The sequence below is a fragment of the Salvelinus alpinus genome, chromosome 17 (genome assembly GCF_045679555.1).
Source record: "Salvelinus alpinus chromosome 17, SLU_Salpinus.1, whole genome shotgun sequence".
Classification (NCBI taxonomy): domain Eukaryota; kingdom Metazoa; phylum Chordata; class Actinopteri; order Salmoniformes; family Salmonidae; genus Salvelinus; species Salvelinus alpinus.
In genome coordinates this window covers 43,670,104-43,684,738 of record NC_092102.1, presented here as the reverse complement: position 1 = coordinate 43,684,738, position 14,635 = coordinate 43,670,104, and the positions used below count along the sequence as shown (strand labels likewise).

General features: G+C 45.4%; 1 protein-coding gene across 4 annotated transcripts in view; it reads left to right on the top strand.

Annotated features, from left to right (window-relative positions):
• The window catches only part of LOC139542996 (rho GTPase-activating protein 39-like), a 151,969-nt gene extending 137,705 nt beyond the window's left edge, over positions 1-14,264 (top strand). For all 4 annotated transcript variants that reach the window (XM_071349051.1, XM_071349052.1, XM_071349053.1 and 1 more), the window contains 4 exons: positions 173-372; positions 8,765-8,856; positions 9,169-9,338; positions 9,611-14,264. In XM_071349051.1, the coding sequence (XP_071205152.1) occupies positions 173-372; positions 8,765-8,856; positions 9,169-9,338; positions 9,611-9,805 (657 nt within the window). In that variant the 3' untranslated portion in view covers positions 9,806-14,264. The remainder of the gene's footprint in view (positions 1-172; positions 373-8,764; positions 8,857-9,168; positions 9,339-9,610) is intronic.
• Positions 14,265-14,635: the final 371 nt, after the last annotated feature.

Here is a 14,635-nt window from a genome sequence, read left to right as displayed (position 1 = left end):
AGTAGGGAAGTTACAGTAGTGTGAGCGACTCCACCTGGGCCTGACATAGATAGACAATGTACCTAGATAAGGGTCGGCTTAAAACCAGTTCTAAGATCAAGACTTTCTAGAGCTGTGTTTAGGGACAGGTCCCTTTTTCCTACTCACACCCCCACCCCCTCCCCCCTCACAGGGTCTGAGGAAGCCCACCCTGGAGGAGTTAGACCAGGGGAGGAATGCCATCGTGACCCCTTCCTTGTTCGGCAGCGCCCTGGAGGAGATCATGGAGCGCCAGAGCGAGCTGTTCCCGGAGCGCAGACTCCCCTGGGTGCAGGTGCAGCTTTCTCAGTACGTCCTAGCCCTAGGAGGGGCCCAGACAGAGGGAATCTTCAGGTGAGGAGTCACACCACCATACCATCACACCACACCACATCACCATACCACCACACCAGGCTCGGCTCCTGGGAGAAGGGGTGGGCGTCACGGTGGAAGGATAGGGGGAGCAGAGCAATGTTGGTGGAATTGGATAAACTTAGGGTTCCAGAAACGGTCTCCACAGATGAGGATCACTTTGAGGGGGTAAGTAGCGGTATGTGGTAAAGAAAGACAGGCGTGCATCATGGGAGAAAATACAGTATAGCCATCCCTGACACACATGGTATGCAGAACCAGACTGGGTGGGAGCCATTGTTTCAGCATTAATTAGCAGTACAGACAGACAGAACTATTCTGCTCCTTCTCTCCCAGCCCCAGGCCAGCAGCGTTATAGGACCAGCCTCATCAGAGACTCCCATTGGTCGGGAGGGGAGGAAGTGAGGCTCTTTCTCCTCTGATCTCAGGCTATGTTAATCAGTTAAACAAACACCCTATGTTAACCCGGGGAGGTTAATCCTTACTGACTGGGCTGTGGAGGGAAAATGGAGGAGATGACTGTACACCGTTCTCGCTGATTCATACCCTCTCCTGTGGCATCGGTACAGATGTCTGGCGCTCTGAAGACCCCTTCAAACTCGGGGCCCTGCTCATGGCTCAGACAGACTGGGTGGTCCTACTGAGAAATGGTAGTTCAAACAAACATTAATATGTTTGACATTACCAAATGATACAAATTCACAGACTAAATCCTTGTCACACAGCAAATAATGAAAATCCACCAAGTTCATGCTTCAGATAAAAGCATCCGATGATTAAAGACATTGTTTTCTGCCTGTGTGTGTGAATGTAAATACAGTGGGCAGAGTTTCCTCTTTCTCTCCCGTTCTGTTTGTATTGAAGTACATTTAGAGCCCAGTGGTCTGCACACCATCTCTGTGTAAGTTCCTCTTTGGCTAAGGTCTCATCACATACTGACAGACTGTGGATTGTACATAAAACAAACAGGAGATTATGTGAGATACTGTAAACATATTTTAAGACAGTTCCCTTTTTGTCACAGTTCTCATTTTGTCACTCACATCTCCCTTCAGTCTGGTGTGTGATTTGAACATTGACAGGAATTCTACCCTGACAGTTTTTTTTAAAACCCCTGCTGTCAGAGGATTGTCTTTATTTTTGTTTTCTTATTGAGCATCACGGTTTATTTATTTTTACTTGACAGGGATCCCGGTGTCGGGGGAATGACTGGCGTTATCCTTGTGGCTCAGTGATTTTGCTTTGGTTTTTATCCTTGGCACAATCAGTCCCCATGTAAAGGATACCTCCTAGACGTGTAGCACTGCTATGTCCGTGTCTGCGGACATGAAACACCTTTCTTACTAATTATATCTGCGAGGTATTGTATAACCATGTCCACCTGGGATCATATATCCCCCATATGTGTGGACTAGACCACGGTAACATGCTGAAGTGATACCGTGGTTGTCCCCAGAGACATGTATTAAATACATGGCTTTGGTCTTCACTGGGCAGCTTCAAGGGAACTTTCACAGCTGCTCTCATTTCACTATAAATGATATTAACATATCATGTGTCAAAACATTTTTTTCCCCTCACTACACGCAAATACAACACTGCATCGGTAGAAACGGGTTAGCTACATTTCCTGATTGTAAAAACCACAATATCCAGAATTCATAACAATTTCAGGACGTGGAGGACAGCGCCGTGACGGTTTATCCAATTGATGTGAGAAATATCAAAATGTCTGTTTGTAGCAAGCACTTTCAGCCAGAGGATTTTGAAACGGAACTGAAGTCTCAACTGATGGAGTTGGTACGTTGTCGGTCGTTGACAAGGGATGCTATTCCAATCCCTTCACTTCAAAGGGGAAGGCATCCGATCAGCCAACATCAGTGCAGCAGAAAAGAGGACAAGCTGAGGTAAGGTAGCTAACTTTACCTAGCTAGCTAGCGAACTAAATGTATTTATCTAAACCAAAATCGAGCTAGCTAGCTAGCTAACTTTCATAATACGCTGGCTAAACATTCCAAAGCATATCAATGTAATTAGCCAGCTGCTATCTAGCGATGTGATTTGTAACTTTGCAAGCTAACATTAGCTTCGTTAGGTTATGTTAGCTAACCATTAGCTAGCTAGCTAACTAACTACCGCTGAGGCTAATGTGACTGTTCTATTTAGAGTCCAATCTCATCAACATCTGCAGAGGCATCAACATCAATAGGTTGTGCGTGGGTCCTTAAAAAGTATTACATTAATTTATCTGATTTAAAGGCCTTAAGTCTTAAATTCAGTTTTCAAAGGTCTTAAAAAATGCCACGGCGTGTCACTGCTTAATTGTTGCCACCACAGCAAAAAAAGAAAACAATTGAAAATCAAAATATACTGGAGGCCACTTTAAGATGTTAGAGAGCTATCCACATGTGCGCTTCTGCGTGTGCACGTCACGTGCGTGTGCCAGTGCGAGTCGGGCCGTTGCCAGAGGAGGATCTGCCCTGTCCCCGTTTCGCTGCAGGCTCTCACTCCTGCTCTCCCCCTTTGCACACAGAGGGAAGGGAGAAATGCAAGGGCAAGTATACTGACAGTTGAGCAACATTTTGAAATGTAATTGCAGGAAGGACACCATTTTTAAAACAACAACTGTTACTGTTGTTAAAACATAGTAGTTTCAGCTTTATGTGAGTACAACAATTATTTCTCAACTGTCAATTATAGAGGAAACAACATCACAAACAGAGTATATAATTGAGATGATTTGCCGGCAGAATGGAGAGGAGCCTGTCATTTGCAGTGAATTCATCAAGTAGCCTATATAGGCCTACCAATGGAATGTTTTTGTAGGACATTCCATTTACTGTTAAATCAATTGCATGGCTATCTAGAAATTCTGTTATACCTTTTCTTACCTCCTGTTTCAGGAAGTTATGTCACTGAGTACTGCCCCTATATATAGGACCTTCCACCCCCACCTGGGCTATGGATGCCTGGTGACCTAAGGGTCGAAAACGTTGTTGTAAATACATTTCACCTGGGAGCATGAGCAGCAGGGTGCTGCGTTTTCCTGTCTGTTTTCCATCTAGCAACAATATCATATTTAGAGTTAGCAATCTAGCTAATTGTGTTTTGAGCCCTCACTTCCTCAGGTGGTAAATGATGTACCATGGGCATAGCCTAGGCCAATATGCACAAAAAACATGCAGGCAAATTCATCTCTAAAGAGCCAAACATATATCTGATTTTTCCCGATCCTATTTCGACATGTTGCACATCATCATGCATTCCTTGAACATATTAGATGAAATAGCTAACTTCTCTCATGTCTTACTTGGCACTGGAAATAGTCAGTCTAGAGCCCTCAGCCTTAGCTTCCTTCCTTGGAAGTATTGCCATTTGATACCTAATTCACTGAATGAGGGAATTATTTGATTAGACCTCTTTGTTGTAGGCTAATGTTGTAATGTTCTAATGTCATAGCATAGCATAATACTACCTCCAGGAGAACTACTGGAGCTGGTATTGGTATCAAAGTAAAAATTCTGAACACTTGATATAGCTAATGATTAGCCCATTGGGGTAGCCTAAACAAATGCAGATGGGCAACCCCATGCTTCAGCCATCTATAGCCTAGCCGCTATGCTACTACATCCGTCAGACTACAGGAGAATGTTCATGGCTGCAATAGCACACCTGCCTGATAATATGAGCCATGTAGGCTATAGCCTTTGGGGAAAGAGCTAGCTCTATAAATACAACTTTTTGGCAACATGGGCTCATCTCTGGAGATGAACATTGGCAGGTGTGTGCTGTGCACAGACCTCAAAATTGGTATTGCATTGCATTCCAAGTGGCATTCAAATGGTCTTCAAAAGACTTAAATTTAACTTCATGGAACCTGCAGATAGCCTTGATTCAAGCGCCGCACCAGAGAACAGTGACACCTTCTTAAGTCACCTTCTAAAGTCACCTTCTAAAGTCACCTTCTAAAGTCACCCTCTAAAGTCACCTTCTAAAGTCACCCTCTAAAGTCACCTTCTAAAGTCACCTTCTAAAGTCACCTTCTAAAGTCACCTTCTAAAGTCAACTTCTAAAGTCACCTTCTAAAGTCACCTTCTAAAGTCACCTTCTAAAGTCACCTTCTAAAGTCACCTTCTAAAGTCACTCTCTAAAGTCACCTTCTAAAGTCACCCTCTAAAGTCACCTTCTAACGTCACCTTCTAAAGTCATCTTCTAAAGTCACCTTCTAAAGTCAACTTCTAAAGTCACCTTCTAAAGTCAACTTCTAAAGTCACCTTCTAAAGTCACCTTCTAAAATCTGACTAAAATCTACTAAATCTTTCCATGACTCCATGATTAGCAAATAATATACTGGAGCTAGGCATAAACAGGTCTTGTTGTCAAGGTTGGTGTGTTTACAAGTAGGCTACAACTTCTACTGTAGTTTTGTCTCTATTATGACTGCAAGGCTTGAAGGCTACATTTGCGATAATGAGGTATTAGTAAGGAGGCGATGGTGTGGGTGACTGACTACTGTCTGTTGGGGGGTGGGTATTGTGTGTGAACGTTAGTATGCATGATCTATTGACATGAACAAAAATTCACCAATACACTAAACTGTCTACAAGACAAGTGTTCCTCAAACTTTTCACACCCTTGCAGTCAGTTCTTTGGCATAGGGGAGAGGGTCTGTTAGTGTACCCTTCTAGACTATTAACACTATTGTTGACAGTGCTTGTCTACTCAACAACTGTAGGTGCTCATACACAACTAGACTGTCTACAAGTCAACTCAAACTTTTCACATCTTTGCTAACAGCCCATCTCAATGGCACACTCCGAGTCAATAATGGAACAAAACACATACCAGTCTACCGTACCCTTTTTAGTTTATAGATGAACATGGTTTATTTTATGGTTACACATCCTAATGATCAGTCTTCATGTCTTTCCAGGAGACTTGCAGTACAACAAATCTCCTGCAAGAGGTCGAAGGAGTGGGTGGTGAAGAAAGTGTATGAGAGGCTTGTCTACCTGACTGTGGAGTGTAGAAAGGACCAGACGGTTGTCTACCTGACTGTGGAGTGCAGAAAGGACCAGACGGTTGTCCACCTGACTGTGGAGTGCAGAAAGGACCAGACGGTTGTCTACCTGACTGTGGAGTGTAGAAAGGACCAGACGGTTGTCTACCTGACTGTGGAGTGCAGAAAGGACCAGACGGTTGTCTACCTGACTGTGGAGTGTAGAAAGGACCAGACGGTTGTCTACCTGACTGTGGAGTGCAGAAAGGACCAGACGGTTGTCCACCTGACTGTGGAGTGCAGAAAGAACCAGACGGTTGTCCACCTGACTGTGGAGTGCAGAAAGGACCAGACGGTTGTCTACCTGACTGTGGAGTGTAGAAAGGACCAGACGGTTGTCTACCTGACTGTGGAGTGCAGAAAGGACCAGACGGTTGTCTACCTGACTGTGGAGTGCAGAAAGAACCAGACGGTTGTCCACCTGACTGTGGAGTGCAGAAAGGACCAGACGGTTGTCTACCTGACTGTGGAGTGTAGAAAGGACCAGACGGTTGTCTACCTGACTGTGGAGTGCAGAAAGAACCAGACGGTTGTCCACCTGACTGTGGAGTGCAGAAAGGACCAGACGGTTGTCTACCTGATTGTGGAGTGTAGAAAGGACCAGACGGTTGTCTACCTGACTGTGGAGTGCAGAAAGGACCAGACGGTTGTCTACCTGACTGTGGAGTGCAGAAAGGACCAGACGGTTGTCTACCTGACTGTGGAGTGCAGAAAGGACCAGACGGTTGTCCACCTGACTGTGGAGTGCAGAAAGGACCAGACGGTTGTCTACCTGACTGTGGAGTGTAGAAAGAACCAGACGGTTGTCCACCTGACTGTGGAGTGTAGAAAGAACCAGACGGTTGTCTACCTGACTGTGGAGTGTAGAAAGAACCAGACGGTTGTCTACCTGACTGTGGAGTGCAGAAAGGACCAGACGGTTTTCCACCTGACTGTGGAGTGCAGAAAGAACCAGACGGTTGTCCACCTGACTGTGGAGTGCAGAAAGGACCAGACGGTTGTCCACCTGACTGTGGAGTGCAGAAAGGACCAGACGGTTGTCCACCTGACTGTGGAGTGCAGAAAGGACCAGACGGTTGTCTACCTGACTGTGGAGTGTAGAAAGGACCAGACGGTTGTCTACCTGACTGTGGAGTGCAGAAAGAACCAGACGGTTGTCTACCTGACTGTGGAGTGTAGAAAGGACCAGACGGTTGTCTACCTGACTGTGGAGTGCAGAAAGAACCAGACGGTTGTCTACCTGACTGTGGAGTGTAGAAAGGACCAGACGGTTGTCTACCTGACTGTGGAGTGTAGAAAGGACCAGACGGTTGTCTACCTGACTGTGGAGTGCAGAAAGAACCAGACGGTTGTCCACCTGACTGTGGAGTGCAGAAAGGACCAGACGGTTGTCTACCTGATTGTGGAGTGTAGAAAGGACCAGACGGTTGTCTACCTGACTGTGGAGTGCAGAAAGGACCAGACGGTTGTCTACCTGACTGTGGAGTGTAGAAAGGACCAGACGGTTGTCTACCTGACTGTGGAGTGCAGAAAGGACCAGACGGTTGTCTACCTGACTGTGGAGTGTAGAAAGGACCAGACGGTTGTCTACCTGACTGTGGAGTGCAGAAAGGACCAGACGGTTGTCTACCTGACTGTGGAGTGTAGAAAGGACCAGACGGTTGTCCACCTGACTGTGGAGTGTAGAAAGGACCAGACGGTTGTCTACCTGACTGTGGAGTGCAGAAAGAACCAGACGGTTGTCCACCTGACTGTGGAGTGCAGAAAGGACCAGACGGTTGTCTACCTGACTGTGGAGTGCAGAAAGGACCAGACGGTTGTCCACCTGACTGTGGAGTGCAGAAAGGACCAGACGGTTGTCTACCTGACTGTGGAGTGCAGAAAGAACCAGACGGTTGTCCACCTGACTGTGGAGTGCAGAAAGGACCAGACGGTTGTCTACCTGACTGTGGAGTGCAGAAAGGACCAGACGGTTGTCTACCTGATTGTGGAGTGTAGAAAGGACCAGACGGTTGTCTACCTGACTGTGGAGTGCAGAAAGGACCAGACGGTTGTCCACCTGACTGTGGAGTGCAGAAAGGACCAGACGGTTGTCTACCTGACTGTGGAGTGTAGAAAGAACCAGACGGTTGTCCACCTGACTGTGGAGTGTAGAAAGAACCAGACGGTTGTCCACCTGACTGTGGAGTGCAGAAAGGACCAGACGGTTGTCTACCTGACTGTGGAGTGTAGAAAGAACCAGACGGTTGTCTACCTGACTGTGGAGTGTAGAAAGGACCAGACGGTTGTCCACAAGGAGCCAGAGCCAAAGCCCCCCAAACCCAACATCCCTGCCAACATCGCCACAGCGCCTAAGCCTGCTAAACCAGCTGCCATTACCCAACACAAGAAGAGGCTCACCAGCTGAAGAACATTCTGGAACTTGCCTGGAACATTCAGCCAACACAACATCCATATTCAGTACTGATGTTGTAGTATAATATAGAATGCTCACAACTGCATTGTGGTATAAACATTGCTAGCTGTTGTAGATATGTATATAATGCGTTTTACTAAATGTAACAACATTTTACAAGTGACTAAATTATTCCAGCTGCATCAAAAACCAATAAAGTGTTGACTTCAATTTCTTGATCAATTCATTGTGATATTCAAGTCCAATGCACGGTAACATAGCTCCTGCGAACCTGTAAACTAGTACTGCCCCCGTTTTGAAAAGCCTGCCTTCGAGGGTGAGAACAAGGAAGTATGACTCCTGTCAGGCTGTAGTCTTTACAAAGCCAGGGAAAATGAGTCAACCTAGGTATCCTGCAATGTCCTGGCAGATAGGAACATCGTTGAGACAAGTCCGGTGGCTCTATTGAACAATGATGACCAAATCTACTCGCTGATAGCATGATCGTCCAATCGGCGAAACACAAAGGCCACAATAATTGCTACAAAACTTGACTCCATACATTGTTTTGATCAGACAGCTGACTCAATCAACTAATGACGTCAGTGGTTGAACTCTCCCGGCGAGTAAATTCAAAAATACAGCTATAGTGCATAATTATGTCTGAAACACCCTCTCATCACTCATAATTATGTAGGGAGACTGGAAAAACACCCCAAATACTGGCTAGTGGCGAAATGTCCCTTTAAAGGACCTGCTGCACCACCTAGTGGAGCAGTATCACACTACAACAATCAATATCAACGCTGTCATAATACTGTAGTTCAGCTTCTAGTCCTCCGTTGACATAGCTTTATCTCCTAGCACTTCCTCGTCTGTAGCAGCTGTTAAACCTATCTGCTGTGTGTCTCTTCTCTCAGGGTGCCTGGAGATATTGACGAGGTGAATGCGCTGAAGCTGCAGGTAGATCAGTGGAATATTCCAGAAAACCTTGGGGACCCCAACGTCCCGGGTAAGAAATAAATCCCTCTCATTCAACATCAAAAAAACACTAAATTCCTTCTCTTGGCTGCCTGTCTTGAATGGAGAAACTAACTTTTTCTTTGAAAATGTTGTCAAGGCGGTATATTTAGCAGTCTGCACTCCATCATGCCTGGGGGACAGCAGAGGTGTGGGTGTCAGAGGGGTTCTGTGTACAGTGGAAAAAGAGGGGGGGGGGCTTGTTTTTTTATCTTTTTAGCTCTGGTAAAATGAGGTAAAGATTGTTCTCAAATGTACGGAAAAATAAATATATTTAAAAAATAAGAACATCTCTCTCCCCTAGCGTCTCTGCTGAAGCTGTGGTACAGGGAGCTGGAGGAGCCAGTCATCCCTCAGAGCTTCTATCAGCAGTGCATCAGTAACTATGAGGATCCTGAAGCAGCTATCAGCGTGGTGCAGTCTCTGCCTGAGCTCAGCAGACTGGTGCTCTGCTACTTTATACACTTCTTACAGGTAACCCTCCGACATATAGACGGCTTGGTTGTTTAGCAACAAACCCATACTTGCGCAACCGCGGAGCAAAACAGGCGAGGGTTAGCTTAGAATCACAGGCTTGTTGACAACATGTAAACTACACTGAGTGTACAAAACATTACTTTGTATGTTTTGAAGTCATATCTACATAATAACTAGATGTATTAGTATAAACACAACAAATACCACATAAATGTCTCTGATCTTGACTCGCACCCTAAACTCATCCACTCTCCTTCTCCCTCCTGCAGGTGTTTGCTCAGCCCGTCAATGTGAGTAAGACCAAGATGGACGTCAATAACCTGGCCATGGTAATGGCTCCCAACTGTCTCCGCTGCCAGTCAGACGACCCACGCGTAATCTTTGAGAACACGAGGAAGGAGATGTCCTTCTTACGCATGCTCATTGTTCACCTGGACACCAGCTTCGTCAAGGACATCCTCTGAGGGGGTCAACTCTATCCCTCTTTATCAAGGACATCCTCTGAGGGGGTCAACTCTATCCCTCTTTATCAAGGACATCCTCTGAGGGGGTCAACTCTATCCCTCTTTATCAAGGACATCCTCTGAGGGGGTCAACTATCCCTCTTTATCAAGGACATCCTCTGAGGGGGTCAACTCTATCCCTCTTTATCAAGGACATCCTCTGAGGGGGTCAACTCTATCCCTCTTTATCAAGGACATCCTCTGAGGGGGTCAACTCCATCCCTCTTTATCAAGGACATCCTCTGAGGGGGTCAACTTTATCCCTCTTTATCAAGGACATCCTCTGAGGGGGTCAACTCTATCCCTCTTTATCAAGGACATCCTCTGAGGGGGTCAACTCCATCCCTCTTTATCAAGGACATCCTCTGAGGGGGTCAACTTTATCCCTCTTTATCAAGGACATCCTCTGAGGGGGTCAACTCCATCCCTCTTTATCAAGGACATCCTCTGAGGGGGTCAACTTTATCCCTCTTTATCAAGGACATCCTCTGAGGGGGTCAACTCTATCCCTCTTTATCAAGGACATCCTCTGAGGGGGTCAACTCCATCCCTCTTTATCAAGGACATCCTCTGAGGGGGTCAACTCTATCCCTCTTTATCAAGGACATCCTCTGAGGGGGTCAACTCCATCCCTCTTTATCAAGGACATCCTCTGAGGGGGTCAACTTTATCCCTCTTTATCAAGGACATCCTCTGAGGGGGTCAACTCTATCCCTCTTTATCAAGGACATCCTCTGAGGGGGTCAACTCCATCCCTCTTTATCAAGGACATCCTCTGAGGGGGTCAACTCTATCCCTCTTTATCAAGGACATCCTCTGAGGGGGTCAACTCCATCCCTCTTTATCAAGGACATCCTCTGAGGGGGTCAACTTTATCCCTCTTTATCAAGGACATCCTCTGAGGGGGTCAACTCTATCCCTCTTTATCAAGGACATCCTCTGAGGGGGTCAACTCCATCCCTCTTTATCAAGGACATCCTCTGAGGGGGTCAACTTTATCCCTCTTTATCAAGGACATCCTCTGAGGGGGTCAACTCTATCCCTCTTTATCAAGGACATCCTCTGAGGGGGTCAACTCTATCCCTCTTTATCAAGGACATCCTCTGAGGGGGTCAACTCTATCCCTCTTTATCAAGGACATCCTCTTGAGGGGGTCAACTCTATCCCTCTTTATCAAAGACATCCTCTGAGGGGGTCAACTCTATCCCTCTTTATCAAGGACATCCTCTGAGGGGTCAACTCTATCCCTCTTTATCAAGGACATCCTCTGAGGGGGTCAACTCTATCCCTCTTTATCAAGGACATCCTCTTGAGGGGGTCAACTCTATCCCTCTTTATCAAAGACATCCTCTGAGGGGGTCAACTCTATCCCTCTTTATCAAGGACATCCTCTGATGGGGTCAACTCTATCCCTCTTTATCAAGGACATCCTCTGAGGGGGTCAACTCTATCCCTCTTTATCAAGGACATCCTCTGAGGGGGTCATCTGTTTATCCGTCACCATGCCCTGGAGAGCTGCACTCGTTCATCAGCCCTCATAGCTGCTCTGTCTTTCTATCATACAACTCTCTACAACTGTCTACCACCTTATTCACAACAAGCCCTCTGTTCCTTCACACTTCTCATCAACCATATCACATCTCAACCCTAGATTCCTTCTGGTTCACGAACACCACAGCTGGAGGAACACAGACAGTGGACTGCACAAACAGTGATCGGGTATCTAGACGGTTTTTCGTGCTCCGAATCATCTTCCCTTTTTGTTTGAGACTTTGGGACAAGCTCACATGTAATGGTAGTGGGAGACTGTTTATCCGTTGGAAAGCAGGACATACAGTACACGGTGTTCTTGGGCTCGTGTTAATGACTGGAGCGGAATCAGTGGAATGGTATCAAACATGGTTTTCTATGTGTTTGATACCATTCCATTTGCGCCGTTCCAGCCATTATTATGAGGCGTCCTCCCCTCAGCAGCCTCCTGTGCTACTGTTTCTGCTCCAAACACTGGACCGTGCTGGCGTGAGATTCAGCATGTGAAGAAGAGCAATCGCAATACGAGACTATTATGCACAAGAAGCATGTGTGCAGGGAAAAGTCCAGAGACAAATGTGTAAATATGATGTTGGTTTTTTTTGTGGGGGGGGGGATTAGTTCCTGCTTTGAGTGCCACATATGTATCTGACTGCCATGGTTGTGAATGATGATGATGTCTCATCACGTTTAGACATGACGAATTGAGGGGAAACCCACTACAGACAGAATCTGTATTATACCGTTCTCTTGCAGCCAACGCTTTCCTTCGCATTTCATTTGGAACGCTTTTTTGACAAATTTTAATATGAATTCTGGCTGTGTTGCCAGAGCTGCAGGATGAGTTGATAGTAAAGGTTTAGACTTCCCCTGACCTCTTCACTGGCCGCAGAGAGACCGATTCCCCCTCTGGGCAAAACATAATAATATTTATTTCTAAACCGTTTCTCTTATAAGAAGAATGATAACCCATCAGTTAGGCAGAGATGTGTGTACATATGTGAGAGACAGAGTTTTGGATTAAAACCTTGAGGACAACACATGCCTATTCTCCTCAGCGGTGGAGTTGGGGGGGGATAGGGAAAATTTGTGGAGCACTTTCTGCTGTTTTACTCCAGACAATTACATTTGGCTTATTTTGGAGAGGGCCAAAAAAAAAATTATCCTCCCTTCGAACACAAGTATACCTTTGATGGAGCTTGTAAAAATGCTAATTTTAGCTATTAGCCGGTCAGGGGAAAAGGATGCAGGAGAAAATGAGATCGCTGCTGCTGCCTGGACCTAAAGCCACGCAGACAGCTGTGGATTTACAGTGCGAGCCAAAGGGAGAGGCAATCTGGCAGTGGTTTTAGGGTCTGGGGGTACATTAGTTTAGTGCCATATACTGGAAGGACAAAAAAACAAGCCGATTTAGTATTTTTAGACAATATTGCCTAACAAGGACTTTCCTATTCCTCAAAATCTTGTGCCACATAAGGAGAAGAGGGTTTAAAATCCATATTTCAGCTGTCTTAAGGGCCATGCGGTCTCTGTTATATTTAGCGGTGCGGTCAGGGTTTAGGTTTTAATGCCCCACGTGTTTTCTCTGTGTCTACTTCATCTTAGTGATGGGGTCTGTGCTGCGAGGCTTGTGTGTATGTGTGCGCACGTGTACGTAAGTACTTGCACGTGTGTGTATGTGTGTGTGTATGTTTGCCGACTATGCGTGTGTGTCAACTGTAAATGTGTGTGTTTGTGTGGTAGGAGTCTGTTCATATAGCATATACTTCGTAGTTACTGGAAGCTGGAGCCCCTAAATTAGAGGGTGTGTTTAGCCAGAAAAATGCATCTAGAGGTTATATGGTTGTTAACCCCTTTTCTGCACTCACAGCATTTACAGCGGCCGCTCCTTCGTTTCCTGCTTTAATGCTTTACTGTTAGTCTTACGAAAACCCAAGCCACCAGAGTTGGGTACTCCATAGCCACATCAGAGGACACTACCCAGCTTTCTCCTCACCTCTAGCCAACAGGGGCAGCTCTGAGGTGGGGTGGAGGATGGCTAGGCAGTGCCAGTAGTTCTGGGAGTGCATGAGAAATATATACTGAGCCTGCAGAACGAGGAGGAAGATTTCAGGGGCCAATAGTCACTGGTCTATTGCTAAAGTTGTTGTATTTGTATCACAATGTGATAGTGTTCTTCTAGAATCTATACACAGACCTTTAATAAAACAGCCGAGGACCTGTAACTTTTAAGACACTGAACTCCTGAAGCTCTGGTTGAACTATTCTCCATCCTGTGTTCTTCAGTGGCTGATGATGAATATATACACAGTGTTATATATGAATAGTAGCATGGTCTTTGGTCACTGAATGTTCACAACAATGACGGTTGATTCCACAATGATTCCACAATATTGTGAAAACAAGTTCAATTCTTCAGTAATGTCAATATTCTCTTCGTTTGACACCAATGCTTATGGTGCGAGTCAACGGTGTAATTTCTTGATTTGATAAATCATTTTTGACTCTATTTTGTTCCTAACTGGAATGAGTGTCGATAATGTTTGTTGAGATGATAGAGAAACGGAAGTGTGTCATGTTTAGACTGTGTTTGATGACAGTTACAACACATGTTGTAACTGTTTGCACATATGCTTCCTCTTCCCTGGCCCTCACATGATGGGTGCTATTGAGTCTTGTTGTAAATATGCTTGCAGGTCTTTTGGGTATGCTGGTGTGTGTGTGTGTGTGTGAGTGTGTGTGTGTGAGTGTTTGAAAACAAGAAAAACAGCAACGGTGATTGTGTGGATGGATTTATTTCATAAATAATTGAAAAAATAAAGTTTGTAAAATAAATTTGTCATCACTTGTTTTATACTGAACAAAAATAAACACAACATGTAAAGTGTTAGTCTCATGTTTCATGAGCTGAAATATAAGATCCCAGAAATGTCATACGCACAAAAATATTATTTCTCTCAAATTGAGCACAAATTTGTTTACCTCCCTGTTAGTGAGCATTTCTCCTTTGCCAAGATATTCCATCTACCTCGCAGGTGTGGCATATTAAGAAACTGATTTAAAAACATGATCATTACACAGGTGCACCTTGTGCTGGGGCCAATAAAAGGCCATTCTAAAATGTGCAGTTTTGTCACACAACACAATACCACAGATGTCTCAAGTTGAGGGAGCATGCATATGGCATGATGACTGCAGGAATGTCCATCAGAGCTGTTGCCAGATGAATCCCAGTTTCAACTCTACTGGGCAGATGGCATC